At 40.6% G+C, this 18,185-nt stretch overlaps 1 protein-coding gene and 1 long non-coding RNA gene across 2 annotated transcripts; one reads left to right on the forward strand and one right to left on the reverse strand.

Annotated features, from left to right (window-relative positions):
• The first annotated feature begins 7,615 nt into the window (after positions 1 to 7,615).
• LOC104883490 (uncharacterized) lies at positions 7,616 to 8,362 on the forward strand. The gene has a single exon (XM_010668020.1). The coding sequence runs from the start codon at positions 7,616 to 7,618 to the stop codon at positions 8,360 to 8,362; it is 747 nt and encodes a 248-aa protein (XP_010666322.1).
• A 5,204-nt stretch (positions 8,363 to 13,566) lies between these two features.
• On the reverse strand, positions 13,567 to 14,033 carry LOC130590710 (uncharacterized). The gene is made up of 3 exons (XR_008968553.1): positions 13,923 to 14,033; positions 13,770 to 13,836; positions 13,567 to 13,683 (listed from the first exon to the last, which is right to left on the reverse strand). It is a non-coding gene; the product is annotated as an uncharacterized LOC130590710 (long non-coding RNA).
• Positions 14,034 to 18,185: the final 4,152 nt, after the last annotated feature.

An 18,185-nucleotide genomic window follows, 5' to 3' on the forward strand; every position in this document is an offset into this window, starting at 1 on the left:
CGGCCGGCCGTTTATGATCAGAGTGTTTTAGCGCGGTAAGGTAGCATGCCCTTGCCGACTCTTGATTGCCCCTGATTTTCTCGGGGTTGCCGTCATTGGAGGTGTAGATCATGGTAAGGTGATACGTTGAGACAACGGCCTGGGCGTCATGAATTAGCGGCCTCCCAATGATGGCGTTATATGCCGCCGGGACGTCTACGACCAGAAATTCCACCATGAGATCTTTGGACCGAGACCCCTCTCCTATTTTGACCGCCAGCTTTACCGTCCCTTCTGGGACAACAGATGCTCCTATGAAGCCGATAACCGGGTAAGAGACTGGTTTCAAACATGTTTCGTCAAATCCCATTTTTTCAAACGTCTCTTTGTAGAGAATATTGGCAGAGCTTCCTCCGTCGACTAGAACGCGGTGGACCATCGCATTGGATATTTGCAGAGATACTACCAAAGGGTCGTCATGAGGATAAACGATCCCCTTAGCGTCCTCTGAAGTAAAAGCTACAGACGGCATAGATGGAGGTGCCGTCCATTTTCTGGCGTTGTTATAGTTCACCTGGTGGCGGACCTCTTTGAGGCTAGCTTTCGCCCCGTGAATACTACCGCCTCTCGTTGGTCCTCCGCTTATGATGTGGATCTCGGTGATCCTGTCTTTTACCGGTCTTCTATTGCCATTTTCATCCTCCCTTGGAGGAGTTTTGCGATCGTTCCTTGATAGGTACTGGGTAAAGTAACCTCGCCTGACGAGGTCTTCGATCCCGTCCTTAAGGTCCTTGCAATCATCTGTTTTATGACCGTAATCATCATGAAATTCACACCACTTGGACTTATCCCTACCCTTGTAGTACATTTTTCGCGGCCTTTGCCACTTATCGTCCTTACTATGCAGTTCAAAGATCCGGGCCCGGGATATTGTCAGCGGAGTATAATTGTTGTATTTGTCTGGCCTTCCTTCGAACCCCTTTTTCACAGAGTTGCTCTCTTCTTTTCTGCCGGTTGACTCGGACTTTTTGTCCTTCCGGTACTTGTCATCCCGGCGATCCTTGTCTTTGTCTTTCTCTTTATCTTTTTCTATAGCCACTGGCCTTTTTGCGTTAGCTGCCTTGTCAAACTCTTCCCCCCTGATGAAGTCATTAGCCTTTCCCAAGACTTCTGCTAGGCATGTCATCTTCTTTCTGCCGAGATAACTGCGAAATGGGGTACCTTCCTTCAACCCCGTCATTAGGGCCAGTAGTGCTACTTCCTGCTGCAGTGTCGGGATGGTGACGGCTTCGGCATTGAAACGCCCGACATAATCCCTCAAGCTTTCCGTCTCTCCTTGTTTAATAGACATTAACTCGCCGGTTGTTCGTTCACGACGCTTATTGCTGACAAAGTGTGTTACGAACATGGATGTGAGTCGTCGGAAGTCAAACACAGTTGCCGGCTGAATGCTTTTAAACCAGGTCTGCCCTAGTCCGGTTAAGGTAGATGGAAACACCTTACACCATACCGAGTCAGTATCGGTGTACAACATCATATGACCCTCATAAGCCGATAGGTGATCCTCTGGGTCAGTCTTACCATCATAATTGCATGTCGGCATTTTCAGTTTTTCCATGGGCTCCTGTAGAATCGCAGTGGAAAAGGGTGAGTTCCGCAGCGATACCTGTGCTCTACGCCGGTATTCACTTCGATTTCTCGGCTGGGAGGAATGCTGCTGAACCTCAGTGTCCTGCGCCTCCTCCTCTTCTTCCTCCTCATTCCCCACCTACTCTGTGGGGGTTTTCGAATTCGCCACCTGATCCTGGTCATGCCGGTCTCGCTCACCTTGGCCCGTCCACGATGTAAGAAGTTTTCTCACCGGGCTGTGGGCTCTGCTCAAGGGTCGCTTTGGCCGGGGACCGATCGGTGGGGTACCGCTTGCCATTGCCTGAAAAACCTCTGCTGCACTTCTGAGTTGCTCTGGGGTGAACATATTCTGCGGGGTGTGGAAGATGTCTTCGTGGGGAGTTTCAGGGGTTTTTCTAGTCGTGTCCACAGGTGGCCGATTGTGCCTAGCGAACGGCAGCGGAGTTGAGTACCCCGGGGGGGCTTGGTCAATGGGGACATTGTTCTCATCGGTTTCCGGCATCCCTAATGGCTGCTTAGGATACATAAGGGTTTTTGGATGCAAGGGATGGCTTAGACTACAAGGTATTGTTCTCCCCTCCTTCTAGCGCCAATTGTTCCGGTATGGGACAAATCACAGGGTCTTGAACCGTTAAGTCCTTGTATTTAAGCCGGTTTGGATTCCTGCAAAAGAGAATAAGTAAACTAGCCTCGGGGGTTGATCCGAGGAACGCCCCTCCGATGCCTAAGTCAGTATTAGGTTAAAAGCCGGTAGCTCTCAAGTATATTGTATTGGGATTCGTGTACGTACCTTATGACTCAGATCAACGGAGTATTTATTGGGACTTGATTAAGCCCATCTCTTTATTGGGCCCGGTATTTACGGGAGAGATCCTCAAGAATATTCCTTTAGGATATGTTCTTATCTTTTACTAAAAGTATATCCTTTAGGCCCGTAGGCACTGGAGATATAAACTGGATCTAAGCCCAGGCTCGTAAGCCCAAAAGCTATTAGACCGGTATCAATTGAACTGGTATGGAACTTAGTCAGCCCCCATACAATTAGTTTTAGAGAAAAAATAAAGAAAATAATGTAAGGAAACTTGAAAACAGAAACTTAAACTAATAATAAAATATATTCTCCATCACAAAAAACTGAAAACACAAGCTACTTAAATAAGCTAACAAACAATGCATAAATACTTCCTGACTTCAAGCACAACTAAACCCACTAACCCACTATATACTAGTAGAAAAAACCTTATATGTCACTTAGTAGCAGATGCGGTTTTTGTAAAACCGCATCCGAAAAAGCAACCAAAAAATAAGGGAGAAAGTTGGCAAAAAAATCTGATGCGGTCCTCAAAAAATCGCATCAGATTAAAAAAATCGCATCAGATTAAAAAAACCGCTGCGGTTTTTAAAAAATCTGATGCGGTTCCAGGACCGCATCAGAAAATCTGTCCATGAAGATGATGAAACAACCCAATCTGCGGCCCAATATCTTTCTTAAACCAAATCCACCCCATTTCTAACCTAAATCCCATTTCTTCACTCCACGCCTCCCTCCTTCCTCCCTCCTCCCTCCTCTGAAACGACGAAAAATCCCAAATAAACCTTGAATGTCCTCCTTTCTCTTCACCCTCGAACGTTCCCTTTCTCTCTCCACTTTCATAGGTTTCCAAATCCTTTGCTTTAATGTCCTCCTTCCAATAAAACCCTAAATCGACAATTTTTTTATTAATCGACTTATTTTCTGGTGAAATCAATGGATTCTTCAACCACCAAGACCTCTGCCTCACTTCCTTACTTTAAATTGTTCGATTTCGTTCCGTGAAAAAGAACAAATTGTTCGAATTGAAGATGAAACGAGGACGAATCGAAGATGAATCGAGGACAAAGTAAGTGTATGCACGAGTCGAAGACGAAGACGAAGAGGAAAAAGAAGAATCAAGGACGAAACTAGTGTCGAATCGAAGACGAAAATCTAGAAAGGTTTTTTTTTTCGTTTTTCTTACAGTTTTCGTTTCTTAGATATGAGTTTTCTATTATTTTTTCTTTTCTTTAGTTTTTTTTTGTAATTTTCATTCATTCAACGTTTTTTCTTTTCTATTTATGTAATTTTTGTAATTTCATTCATTTTCTGTTTATGTAAACATTAGATCTAGTTCGTTTTATTTCTTGTAATTTTCCTTCAGTTTATGTAAAGTACGTTTTTTTTGTTAGATTTAGTTTTTTTTTTTTCGTAGATTTAGTTTTTGTAATTTTCGTATTGTATAATTTATATACATTTTGGTTTTATTTTAGATTTAGTATAATTTGCGTAATGTATGCTTGGTTTTATTAAGATCTGATGCTTGTGTCCATCGCAAAATTTGTAATTTTAGGATGGCCTGCTTTGTTGCTGCACCTGCAATGCAAAGCAGGTTTTTTTTTTTAATTTCATGACCACAAAATGTGATGCGGTCTTCCAAAAGCGCATCAGTTGTGAGAAGCTGATGCAATTTTGGACTGCATCAGATTTTTTTCGTTAGTTGCTGCGGGCCCATCTGATGCCGACCAAAACCGCATCAGTAAGCCCGGTTTTGACCGCGTCAGATGGACTTTTTTCCACTAGTGATAAAACGTGATAACTTCACTATTACTAACAATAACAAACACATTTGACTCCTTATACTTAGCCACTAACAACGACTACTAACTAGAAAATAGGTAACAAAAACTATCCTTTGAAGCATACACCAATACACCCCCTTGCTTCAAATTTTTAAAAAAAAAATCATGAACTTCACTTCTCTTCAATTGTGATGCACTTCTCACCACTAATTGTTGATGCACTTCTCACCAACATCACATTGTTGATGCACTTCTCATCAATAATTGTTGATGCACTTCTCACCAACTTTGCATCGTTGATGCACTTCTCATCGATAAAAACTCTAAAACAATGTCTCTTCCATGGCCACTTGTGTGCCATGCTATTATCTTCTTCCTTTTTTAATATGCAATTCTTAGCCAAATGCCCAAATTTTTTACAATTAAAGCATTTTGGCTTTCCTTTATGCCAACAATCATCTTCCTCATGACCATCTTTGTGGCAATGAGTGCAGTTGACAATTTTGTCTTTCCCTTTGCGATAAAAGGACTTGGCTATAAAGGCCTTTTCTTCATTGCTTTCACTATCTTCGTTTCTCATGATCCTCCTTTGATCCACAGAATGGAGTGAATTAATTAACTCCGAAACTGTTAATTTTGTGAAATTTTTTGTGTCTTCAAGGGATAGAATTTTAGTTTCATACCTCTCGGGAAGATTGACAAGTAGTTTGGCCACCACTCTTTGATTTTCAAATTCTCCACCAAGTAATTTGATTTGGTTGACAAGTGACATTAATCGACCTCCATATTCTCTAACACCGTCACATTTCTTCATCTCCAACATCTCAAATTCCGTCTTGAGATGTAAGATTTTCATCAATTTTATTTGATCGTTTCCCTCATACTCCTCCTTCAGTTTCTCCTACGCTTCTTTGGGAGAATCACAAGACATAATGCTTGTAAAATTTTCGTCCGACACTGCGAATGAAGACATGAAAGTGGTTTTGATATTTTTGCCATTTCTTCGTCATGTTTTTTTTATCTGGGCTAGGGTTAGATCTTGTGGAAGAGTAGGATTAATATCACGCTCAATATTTTCCCATAGACTCAAGGCTTTCAGGTATGATTGCATCTTGATTACCTATGAGCGATAATTCTCTCCTTTGAAAATGGGAATAGAAACTGAAAAATTGTTTGATGCCATGAGAAGAAAAGAGAATTTCAAACCTCAATATTTTTGTTGTTGTGTGTTTATAGCTCGCAAGCTCTCGGGATCTTTTTGGCTCTTGGTACCATGTAAATTTTAGAGACAAAATTGAGAGAATAATGCAAGGAAACTTGAAAACAAAAACTTAAACTAATAAGACACTATATTCTCCATCACAAAAAAAAATAAAATGAAAACACAAGCTACTTAAATAAACTAACAAACAATGCATAACTAATTCCTAACTTCAAGCACAACTAAATCAACTATCTCACTATAAAACGTGATATACTCCACTACTACTAACAATAACAAACACATTTGACTCCTTATACTTAGCCACTTACAACGACTACTAACTAGAAAATAGGTAACAGAAACTATCCTTTGAAGCATACACCGACATAATTCACTTTCCCGTCCTTACAAAAGGGAGGACGAGTGAGTTTGCTACAAAACTGTTTTAGGCAAGAAACATCTTCGCAATAATGGTTGGAGTCTATTGGGACAAAGATCACAAAAGGCAGACAAAATGATCCCTCTATGCTCTAGTTGACCCTTAGTTGCAAAACTATCATAAAGAAGCCTCCATATAAAACAATTCCATTTAGGAAGCATATGAAGATGCTAAATGACTTAAAAAATATTTGAGTCCAAAGCTATTTGATATTAATTATGATGTTGACCTCCTACATAACCTGATTTGGTAGTAAAATCTCCTGAATTATGAGCATTCAAGTACAAAAAATCTAGAGCAGAGGTATCAGGGAATTTCATAGTCAAAACTACAATTAGCATCCTCAAAACTTAAAAAAACCACATACTTAAATGTTTTTCCAAATTTTATTGTCACAATAAATGAAATCTGAAACTTGGGAAGTACAAATTTCCTGGTGAGTAAGAGGAGATTTAGCAATAGGACTTTTCCCATACATCCAACTTTCCAAGAATTTCCTCATTGTATTACCATTACCAACCTTCCATGCACAACCCTTGAGTAGGTTTTTTTCGCTTCATGATTACCTCTGAAACTCCAAGACCATGTAGCCGTAGGAAAAATATTATACTTTCTAGAATTTAAGGTTACAAGGCTTTAAACCCATGTACACCTTTGCAATTAATGTAAATAACGCATGTGAAGATTTCCAGCTTTCATAATCATTGAGAATAGGAATAGAGCTAATTCCTAAGCCACTCGAACCTTTGGGAAGAGAAGTATTCTTTTTCTAACCCTACGTACCAGTTCTAGAACTCCACATAAACATATGGAGTACAGAGTCAATGTTCTTATTCACAATGATATGAGTTATCATGGCAATAAGAATAAAGTTGATAAGGGTAACTTTGGTTGGTAGGGAGAGAAAACAAAATTCCATGAGAAAAGTTTTCTTGTGATTGTGTCAATAAGGTTTTGAAAGTGTCCTATTTTCTTACCATTGATATCAATTGGAACCCCCAAATTAGTCTTAAAAACGGAAGAGGTAGACATACGAAGAATGTTCTTGTAGAGAAGCTGGTCTTGAGGGGAAGTATTTAAGCTAAACTTAATGTAATATTTCTTAAAGTTGATATCCTGACCGAAGATAAGATAAAATCTATCTGTAATATCACGTAAAGAAAGACAATGATCTTTTGGTGTGCTAAAGACAAGCATAGCAGCATCTGTAATGAATAAATGGGAGATAGTACGTCTCCTTCGAGCTACCGAAATCCCTTTAATTTACTTCAATTATTCGTCTAAGGTTAGCATTCTTGAAAGCACATCCATGCAACAAATAAACAAATAAGGTGATAAGGGTCACCTTGTCGAAGCCCACACTTTGGAGAGAAGGGTTCTGAAATTTTCCATTAATAATAAGCTTGTGGAGACAATAGCATTACACAAATAAATTCATTGCAACCAAATTGGAGGTAAACCAAACCGTCGAAGTATGTTGATGATAAAACTCCAAAAACCCTATCATAGGCTTTATTCATTTCTATCTTTGCTAAAACCATAGTGAAAGAGTTATTTCACTTCTTGATAGATTATGTAAATATTTAGTTAGAAAATATTGTATAATCTTCTATATTAGGTTAGTCAACTTAGTTCCTATTTTATAGCCTAATCTAACGATTTATTCTTTGTATATCAACCTACTGAGGCAATGAGAAGAATCAAGCAATTACATTCTTCCGCTGCCCTTCTACTCTATCTTCTTCATTGCTTCTTCAAAGCTTTCATCCATGGCCAACCCAAAGTTCCACCCTGCTTTGGCTGTCTCAAATATAAAGAACAGTATTCCTATTGTTCTTGAGATGGACACGGACCATTATTCGGCTTGGGTCGAATTATTTAAGCTCCATGCACGATCCCACCGAGTTATCTCGTACATCTTACCTACTGGAAAGGAAACAGCTCCTTCCGCTGATGAAGAAAAAGATATGTGGTCCACGTTAGATGCAACGGTGCTCCAATGGGTGTATGCTACCATCTCCACCGATTTGCTACACACCATTATTGCTGAAGATCTCTCGGCCAAGGAGGCTTGGGATCGGCTTCGAGATCTTTTCCAGGACAACAAAAACTCTCGGGTGGTTACCCTTGAACATGATTTTTCTCATGTCAAAATGCGAGATTATCCTTTGGCTTCTGCTTATTGTAAACGTTTAAAAACCTTGGTTGATCAACTAAATAGCGTCGGTCCTCCCGTGACGGATAACCGCCTTGTTCTTCAGTTACTGGCTGGCCTCACCGATGCCTACAACAATGTGGGCACTCTACTCCGTCAAAGTAAGCCTCTTCCTTCCTTCTCCGAGGCTCGCTCAAGTTTGTGTCTTAAGGAAAAGGCGTTGGCTGAGATGCAGGACGAAGCACCTACTGTTATGGTGGCTTCTCCGAATCACGATTTTGGTGGAGGTCGTGGGTCCGATGATGCACGGCATGCTCCGGTACAGCAGCCACCTTGGCAGAACTCTCCTTACCCTTGGTAGTGGGGTTGGGTGCCACAATAGGCTCGTCCTCCTTGTCCCTTTCCTTCTTCACAGTGGGCTCGCCCCATTTCTGGCCCACCTAGGGTGATGGCTTCTAATGGCATTCTAGGCTACAGGCCTCCACAAGCGTATGCTGCTACTGGGTCAGTTTCTCCATCTTATGTGCCCACTGATGTTGAGAATGCTCTTCATACTATGACGTTGAACCCACCCGACCCTACTTGGTACATGGATATGGGTGCAACTTCACATATGACGTCTACAACTGGTATTCTCTCGTCTTATTTTAATTTGAGCACTCATAATAATAGTATTATTGTTGGTAATGGTCATTCAATTCCAATTCGTGGTTATGGTCATGCTACTTTGTCCACCCCCCATCCTCCTTTATGTTTAAAAAAAGTCCTCTATGCTCCTAAACTCATTAAAAACTTAGTTTTCGTTCGTAAGTTTACTACCGATAATTCTGTCAGTGTTGAATTTGACCCATATGGGTTTTCTGTAAAGGATTTCCGGACGGGGACGGCTCTCTTGAGATGTGATAGTCGGGGTGATCTTTATCCATTATCCACTTTCACCAATACCATTCATTCTCCATCAACTTTTGCAGCTTTGTCTTCCCCCCTTTGGCATCATGATCGTTTGGGTCACCCGGGTGCTTCCATTTTGAATATTCTTAAGCGCAATAAATGCATTGAATGTAATATTTCTAGTTCTACTACTATTTGTCATTCTTGCGTTCTTGGTAAACACATTAAGTTCCCTTTTGCTACTTCTAATTCCGAAACTTTGTTAGCATTTGATATTATTCATAGTGATTTGTGGACCTCTCCTATTTTGAGTTCAATGGGACATCGCTATTATGTTTTATTTTTGGATGATTTCACCAATTATTTATGGACTTTTCCTTTAGCTAGAAAATCCGATGTTTATGCCAAATTCTTAGCTTTTAAGGCACAAGTTCAAACTCAATTTGATCGTCCAATAAAAAATGTCCAATGTGATAATGGGAGAGAGTATGATAATGGTCAATTCGGAAAATATTTTGAGGAAAATGGAATGTCTTTTCGCCTTTCTTGTCCACACACATCATCTCAAAACGGTAAAGCTGAAAGAAAAATATGTTCCATTAATTAAATCATCCCTACTCTCCTTGCTCATGCCTCTCTTCCCCCATCTTTTTGGCATCATGCATTGCAAAGGGCCACTTATCTTCTTAATATTTTACTAAGTAAACTATTGCGGGACAAATCTCCTTTGGAAGCTCTTTACCACCGGAAGCCATCCTACTCTCATTTACGGGTTTTTGGGCGTTTGTGTTATCCCCTTTCTCCATCTACTACAATTCACAAGTTACAACCTCGGTCTACACCTTGTGTCTTTTTGGGATATCCACCTAATCATCGTGGCTACAAATGTTTTGATTTATCTTCTAATAAAATCATTATTTGTCGTCATGTTTTGCTTGATGAGAGTAAATTTCCATTTTCTACTCTTAACAAATCCACAAAATCCACTTATGAATTTCTGGATGATGGCCTTTCCCCATATTTAGTCCATCACATTCATCAAAACCCCGTTGCCTAGCCCAGTTCTACCCCCAGCACAACCTCGTTGGGCCCACTCCTTCTACTGGGCCGCGCCTATCTCTGGATCCGCCAACCATTTCTGTGCTTAGGCTGCGTCCCCTGCTGGACCCCTCAGCCTCTTCCCCAGTTAGGCCGCCATCTATTTCTAGCTCTCCCTAACCTTTGGGCCCGTCCCCTACTGTGCCCCAGCCAACCAACGCACCTCCCATTTCCCCTTCTCATCCAATCCAACAGCCCATTCCCCCCACTCGCATGGTCACTAGGAGTCAGCTTGGAGTTTTTAAGCCCAAACGCCCACTTAATTTACATACCACGATGCACAAGTCTCCTTTACCCCATAAACCAATACATGCACTTTGTGATCCTAATTGGAAATTGGCCATGGATGATGAATATGATGCTCTTATTAAAAATAATACGTGGGACTTGGTGCCCTGTCCACCTAATGTGAATGTTATTCGTTCTATGTGGATATTTACTCATAAAGAAAAGGCTAATGGTGATTTTGAGCGGCATAAAGCCCGTCTTGTAGGTGATGGTAAAACTCAGCAGGTGGGAATTGATTGTGGTGAGACATTTAGCCCGGTTGTCAAACCGACTACTATTCGCACTGTTTCGAGTCTTTCTCTCTCAAAGCATTGGCCCATTCATCAGTTGGACGTCAAGCATGCTTTTCTTCATGGTGATTAGAACGAGACAGTGTATATGCATCAGCCGATGGTTTATCGTGACCCATCTCATCCTAATTATGTCTATTTATTGTGAAAGTCCTTATATGGGCTTAAGCAATCCCCGCGCTGTTGGTATAAAAGATTTGCTAATTATGTTTCCACCATTGGTTTCTCTAGCATCAGGTCTGATAACTCATTATTTATCTACAGACATGGACGTGACATGCTTATTTGTTACTTTATGTGGATGATATCATTCTTAATGCTTCTTCAGATACTCTTCGCTGTTCTATTATGGATCTTCTTGGCTCGGAATTTGCAATGAAGGACTTAGGTCCTTTAAATTATTTTCTTGGCATTGCTGTGACTCGTCACAAAGGAGGGATATTTCTGTCACAACGAAAATATGCTCAGGAAATTATTGACTGAGCAAGCATGTCCTCTTGTAAGCCTTCCTTGACTCCGGTTGATACTAAACCCAAGGTCAGTGCTCTAATGGTGACCCCTATGAGGATCCCACTCTTTTTCGGAGTCTTGCATGTGCTCTTCAGTACCTTACTTTCACTCACCCAGATATATCATACGATGTTCAGCAGAATTTGTCTCCAGATGCATGCTCCTACTACTGTCCACATGCTCGCTTTGAAACGGATCATTTTCAGGGCACACTTGATCATGGGTTACATCTTTACCCCTCTTCCATTACTAATTTGGCATCCTACACTGATGCTGATTGGGGAGGATGTCCTGACACCCGCCGGTCTACGTCCGGTTATTGTGTTTTCTAGGGACATAACTTGATTTCTTGGTCCTCGAAGCAGCAACCTACCCTCTCTCGCTCTAGTGCGGAAGCTGATGGATTCGCAATCTCCTTTTAGAACTCCATTGTCCAGTTCATAAAGCTACTTTGATATATTGTGATAATGTGAATGACATATCACTAGTGGAAAAAAGTAGTAGGGCTGCGCTGAAAATGGTATGTAGGGCTGCGCTTTTAGAGGGCAGCCCTTTCCATCGCAGCCCTTCATTATTCAAGTAGGGCTGCGCTAGAAAAGCGCAGCCCTTCTAGACGAAGGGCTGCGCTTTTTTCAAAAAGGCGCAGCCCTTCATGATAGGAAGGGCTGCGCCTTTTTGAAAAAAGCGCAGCCCTTCTTAATAGAAGGGCTGCGCCTCCTTCAAAGCGCAGCCCTTCTTGCTTTAGAAGGGCAGCCCTTCTAGCAAGAAGGGCTGCGCTAGTTAAGCACTAGCGCAGCCCTTCTTGCTAGAAGGGCTGCGCTAGTTTAAACTAGCGCAGCCCTTCTTAGTATAAGGGCTGCGCTATTTTAAACTAGCGCAGCCCTTCACTATAATTTTTTTTTTTTTTTTTTGCTTGCACACAGCAGCCTGCACATACCAGCAGCACAGCCTGCACCCACACAGCCCCAACCCCACCCATAACCTCTCTGGACAAGAAAAAAATGCAAATTGCAATACGATAATATATGACAAGTGGAGAAAGGTAATAATTAACTTCAAATATATTAAAATAATGTAAAAAGTGTACATAGGTGATAGAAATAGCTAGTACATTATTGTTGGAGCGAAAATCTCATCCTATGCAATCATCGGTAATGTAGGACGCCAACTTATCCCGAACTTCGTCAATTTCTTCTTTGGTGAAGTTCCTCAAACGTGGTTTGGAACTAGCATAAACCTTGCAAAATAACCAAAAAATAAACATATACAAAAAGTCAATCATTTTACCGTAGTTAGTACTTCTAAAAATGACATATATCTTCCCGAAATGGAATCAAAACAAATGCAAGCCTAAAAGTCTACACACTAGTTATAATATACTCATATAATCATGTTCAAAGAGAATTTGAGGTTAAATCACTTCATAACTACATTTTGGGAGCGAAAAGGCCAAATTAGGCCAAAATAGGCCGGAAATGGCCTTTTTCGTTCCCGAAATGCAACCAACAGAAATTAAAGCCTAAAAGTCTACACACTAGTTATAATATATCTCATATAATCATGTTCAAAAGAATTTGGGGTTAAATCACTTCATAAATACATTTTGGGAGCGAAAAGGCCAAAATAGCCCAAAATAGGCCGGAAATGGCCTTTTCGTTCCCGAAATGCAACCAACAAGAAATTAAAGCCTAAGAATCTACATACTAGTTATAATATGCCTCATATAATCATGTTCAAAGAGAATTTGAGGTTAAATCACTTCATAACAACATTTTGGGAGCGAAAAGGCCAAAATAGCCAAAATAGGCCGGAAATGGCCTTTTCGTTCCCAAAATCAACAACAACAAATTAAAGCCTAAGAATCTACATACTAGTTATAATATGCCTCATATAATCATGTTCAAAGAGAATTTGAGGTTAAATCACTTCATAACTACATTTTGGGAGCGAAAAGGCCAAAATAGCCAAAATAGGCCGGAATTGGCCTTTTCGTTCCCGAAATGCAAACAACAAAATTAAAGCCTAAGAATCTACATACTAGTTAATTATAACATATAATCATGTTCAAAGAGAATTTGAGGTTAAATCACTTCATAACTACATTTTGGGAGCGAAAATGCCAAAATAGGCCAAAATAGGCCGGAAATGGCCTTTTCGTTCCCAAAATCAACAACAACAAAATTAAAGTCTAAGAATCTACTACTAGTTATAATATGCCTCATATAATCATGTTCAAAGAGAATTTGAGGTTAAATCACTTCATAACTACTTTTGGGAGCGAAAAGGCCAAAATAGCCCAAAATAGGCCGGAAATGGCCTTTTCGTTCCCGAAATGCAACCAACAAAAATAAAGCCTAAGAATCTACATACTAGTTATAATATGCTCATATAATCATGTTCAAAGAGAATTTGATGTTAAATCACTATAACTAAATTTTGGGAGCGAAAAGGCTAATATAGGCCGGAAATACAACAAACAACAATTGGAAACCTAAAAGTTACATACCTTTCGAAGATCAACAACATCTTTGCAATAGTTGACGATATCGAGCATGAACCTCATGACGTAATACCCACACGCAAGTCCACCTTCTTGTACCGGACACTAAAATTCACCAAAGATGCAATAAATGACATGTTATATGTGTATTATGTGTTTTTATAAAAGGATGCAAAAATATTACATGTTACCTCGACTAAATACCAAACAGGAGCTTTTCCTTGTCGAAGTCCAGATGAAGTAATCTTCTTCATCACACTACATCAATACACATTATTATAAGATTAGATGTACATTTAATATTTAATAAGCTAAGTGTGCATATATAGTTTCAATTAGGCTACCTATTTAACAATGATTTGACTAGTAAGGACCGTATTGTTCCTTTACGCAAAGAATCAAAGTGGTAGACTTCGTTACTTGACACACATATTGCAATGAGTGTCCAATGGTGCCTACAACCAAGGAGGCAAGTTATAAACCACTAAAACTACTGGCCATGTGCTATGCTGCGAGCTGAGATTGCCAAAAGGGTTCATGCCATCCGTACATAATCCAAGCCTCAAATTCCTATCCTCATTACCAAATGACTTATGCACCCTGTCGATAGTTTTCCACTCAGGCGAATCAGCCGGATGCTTGAGCAGACCGTCTTTCTTCCTACGATCTGCATGCCACCTCAAATTCTTCGCATCTCCTTTCATTGAGAACATGCGCTTAAATCTAGGTATTATGGGTAGATACCACAACACCTTGGCTGGTGGTCCTTCACTACCTCCAGCTCCTTCACGCTTGTACCTCGACAATCCACAACGTGGACACTCATGTAAATGCTCATACTCATTACGATAGAGCACACAATCGTTAGGACAAGCATGTATCCGCTCGTACTCTAAACCCAAAGGACACATCAACTTCTTCGCATAATAGTACGACTTTGGCAGTTCATTTCCTTCAGGGAGCATCTCAGCTAAAACTTCCAACAACGATGTGAAACTAGAGTCCGTCCAACCAGCGTTCGACTTAATGTTGAACAGTGTTACCACTGCAGAAAGTTTGGTGTACTTTGTACAACCTGGATACAACGGCTTTTCAGCAGCCTTAGACATAGACTCAAAAATACGAGGTCGTCTACACGACTGATCTTCAACCTCGTGTATCATCTCGTCTACCCGATCCCTATCATCATCTCCAAATTCATCATCCAAATTCTCATCCCCTAACTCATCATCATCTCTTTTTTTTCTTCTCACATACATCATTCTTTATCCAGAGCTTCCCATATACCTCCCCTGCTCACCATGCCAAATCCATACATGGTATTGAGGCCTAAACCCACGGCGAAATACATGCTCCCTAACCACATGTATACTACTAACCTTGCTCACATTTCTACAATCCAAACAAGGACAATAAAAGTCGACTGCTCCAGAGGATGTTTGATATTCTAATGCACTTCTACAGAATTCCGAGACCCCATTCACAAACTCAATCGATTCACGACTACCATACATCCAAGTACGATCCATCTCATTCAAGAAGACCACCTCTAATAATTAAACACAACATTCATTATATGCATCAATCATTATTAAAGTACACACACTCACATATTCAAATCACACACGTATACAACAAGCTAAGATAGTCACATGTTCAATTGTATGCATGCAGTCAAAGGTCCTTATCACTCCAACCTAACCCATCCTTGGACGTCTAATCTCACTAGTGAATATATGCCAACTTTCAATTCTAAGGAAAATCCGGCAGCATTTCCCTACAGTTCTCCAAGTACACAATGTAGATAATTGCTTATCTACATATGTACCCAGAGAACAATGTAGCGAAACGATAAGCCAAGATTTTCCTCAGAATTGAAAAGAAGACACACATTCACCACCTAAGTGAGATCAAACGTCCAAGAACAGTCCCAAACCGGGGACTATTCAAGACTTACCCTAATGAGTAAGTCTTGAACGGGTATCTAGGCATATATGATGATGATTCAAACAATACTTATATATTTTCATATATATAGCTAAATCACATTGCGTTTTCATACAATCTCATATCAACAAATAATATATTATAATATACATTATAAAAAATACATATACATTCAATAAATTATCAACTTTGTCTACATGTTAAAGTAGTTACCTCTTAACACCAACGACGAGCAATGAAGAGAAAAGAGATACTTGGAACTTCACTTGCCTTCCTTAGCCTCTTCTTCCTACAATTGACAAAACCCACATTGCACATTAACCATTTAATTCAATTTAACAAAACAAAAGTAACTTAAAAACAAAATTAATCCATACCTAATTAACCACTCAAATGGTGGAGAAGAGAAGAGGGTGGTGCGCAAAGGGGGTGGTGCGCAAGGGGGTGGTGCGCAAAGGGGGTGGTGGTGCGCGAAATGTGGTGTGCGAATTGGGGGTGGTGGTGCGCGAAATGTGGTGCGCGAAGGGGGTGGTGGTGCGCGAAGGGGGTGGTGGTGCGTGAAGGGGGTGGTGGTGCGCGAATTAGGGCACCAATGTGGTGGTGGTGGTGCAACTCGAAGAAGTGAAAGAGAGAATGAAGGAAAATCGCACTTGGGGTAGTAAGAAGGGAAGAGAGAGAATGAAAGTGGGAAAATGAAGTAAGGCGCGCTACATTGCATGTATCGAAAAAAAATTTTGAATGAAGGGCTGCGCTAGTTTCAAAAAAGCGCAGCCCTACACATTGAAGGGCTGCGCCTTTTAGAAAAGCGCAGCCCTTCTGCATGTGAAGGGCTGCGCCTCCTAAAAAGCGCAGCCCTTCACCTACAGAAGGGCTGCGCTTTTCTAAAAAGCGCAGCCCTTCTGTAGGTAGGGCTGCGCTTTTTAGAAAAGGCGCAGCCCTTCATACAAAAGGGCTGCGCTTTTTTTAAAAAGCGCAGCCCTTCATCAATAGGGCTGCGCTTTTTTAAAATGCGCAGCCCTACTTGCGCAGCCCTTTCGATTTTTTCCCCTAGTGTATATTTGTCTGGCAATACTATCCAACAGCAGCGGACACAACACATAGAAATGGACATTCATTTTGTTCGTGAGAAAGTGGCACGTGGCCAAGTTCGTGTACTTCATGTTCTATTCCGATATCAGATCGTCGACATTTTCACCAAAGGACTACCCCAAGTACTCTTTGAAGATTTTCGTGACAGTCTCAGCGTTCGTGAACCTCCCGTTTCGACTGCGGGGGTCTGACAGATTATGTAAATATTTAGTTAGAAAATATTGTATAATCTTCTATGTTAGGTTAGTCAAATTAGTTCCTATCTTATAGCCTAATCTTACATTGTATTATTTGTATATCACCCTACTAAGGCAATGAGAAGAATCAAGCAATTACATTCTTTTACTTCTTATTAATGTAATGAAGCAATTCATGAGGTAATAGATTATTATTAGTCGTAGTTCTTCCTGGAATAGAAGCATGTTGGAAGTCCAAGGAAGGACTCTTAAATAAGCACTTTGCAATGCACTTACAAATTGTGTTACACAAACTGATTAGAAGGAAATGAGCTTCCTCTGAAGGATTATCAATCTTTGGTACACCTAGCCCTAACACTAGAGCATTGCCCCATAACCGGAGCCCTAGCGCCGGACCACCGCACCATCACCATCACCTCTCTTCTACTCTATTCTCTTCTCTTCTCTTGTCTTCTCTTGGAGTGGGTTGATTTTAGTGGGTTTAGGGCAGCGGCGTCATCACCACGATCGACCACCACCAGCACGTAGCGCAAATACACATTCACGCACCACCACCACGCTACCTCTTCTTCTTTTTCTCTCTCCTGTTTCAGTAATTCCCCACTCTCACTCTATCTCCTCTTTTTCATTTCTCAATAACTTTCCATTGGATTATTTGTTAATTTCTTCTAATTAATTTTTGGAGAGATTAATTTATGGTGATGTTTTTGTTTGATTGATGAAAGTTTGATAGGTTTGAAAGTTTAGGTTTTTTTGTTGTTTTATTAATTTTACTTTATTATCTTATATGTTTTATGTTTAACCGATTTTCTAAAAGGATTTTTAGTGAAACTCTGCACCATATCATACATTGTTATAACTTATCTCTCAAATATGTCACTAGTGGAAAAAAACGCAAGGGCTGCGATGCAAGAGCTCTATTTTTTTCAAAAAATGTAGCCTTTTATAGTGAAGGGTTGGGGTCACCCCGAAATCGCAACCCTTCATATAGGAAGGGCAGCGTTTTTTCGGCTAACCACAACCCTTCACTTTACTAAATTGGCTCCTAATAGTGCGCACAATTCACCCCCTTAATCATTTAGCACACGAATTGAATTTCCCTCACTCTCTCATACTAACTCGAACGAAAACCCCACCCCTTCTATAACTCACTCGCACACCTAGCCATAACACACCAAAGCATCGCCCCATAACCGGAGCCCTAACGCCGGAGCACCGCACCATCACCTCTCTTCTCTTCTCTTCTCTTCTCTTCTCTTCTCTAGGAGTGGGTTGATTTTAGTGGGTTCAGGGCAGCGCCGCCATCACCACGATCCATCACAACCACACAGCGCCACAGCACATTCATGCATCACCACCACGCTACCTCTTCTT

The sequence above is a fragment of the Beta vulgaris genome, chromosome 3, assembly GCF_026745355.1.
Source record: "Beta vulgaris subsp. vulgaris cultivar EL10 chromosome 3, EL10.2, whole genome shotgun sequence".
In the NCBI taxonomy this organism is placed as follows: Eukaryota; Viridiplantae; Streptophyta; class Magnoliopsida; order Caryophyllales; family Amaranthaceae; genus Beta; species Beta vulgaris.

Coding starts and splice junctions, on each gene's coding strand:
- LOC104883490 (XM_010668020.1), top strand. CDS start 7,616: ATGGCCAACCCAAAGTTCCACCCTGCTTTGGCTGTCTCAAATATAAAG.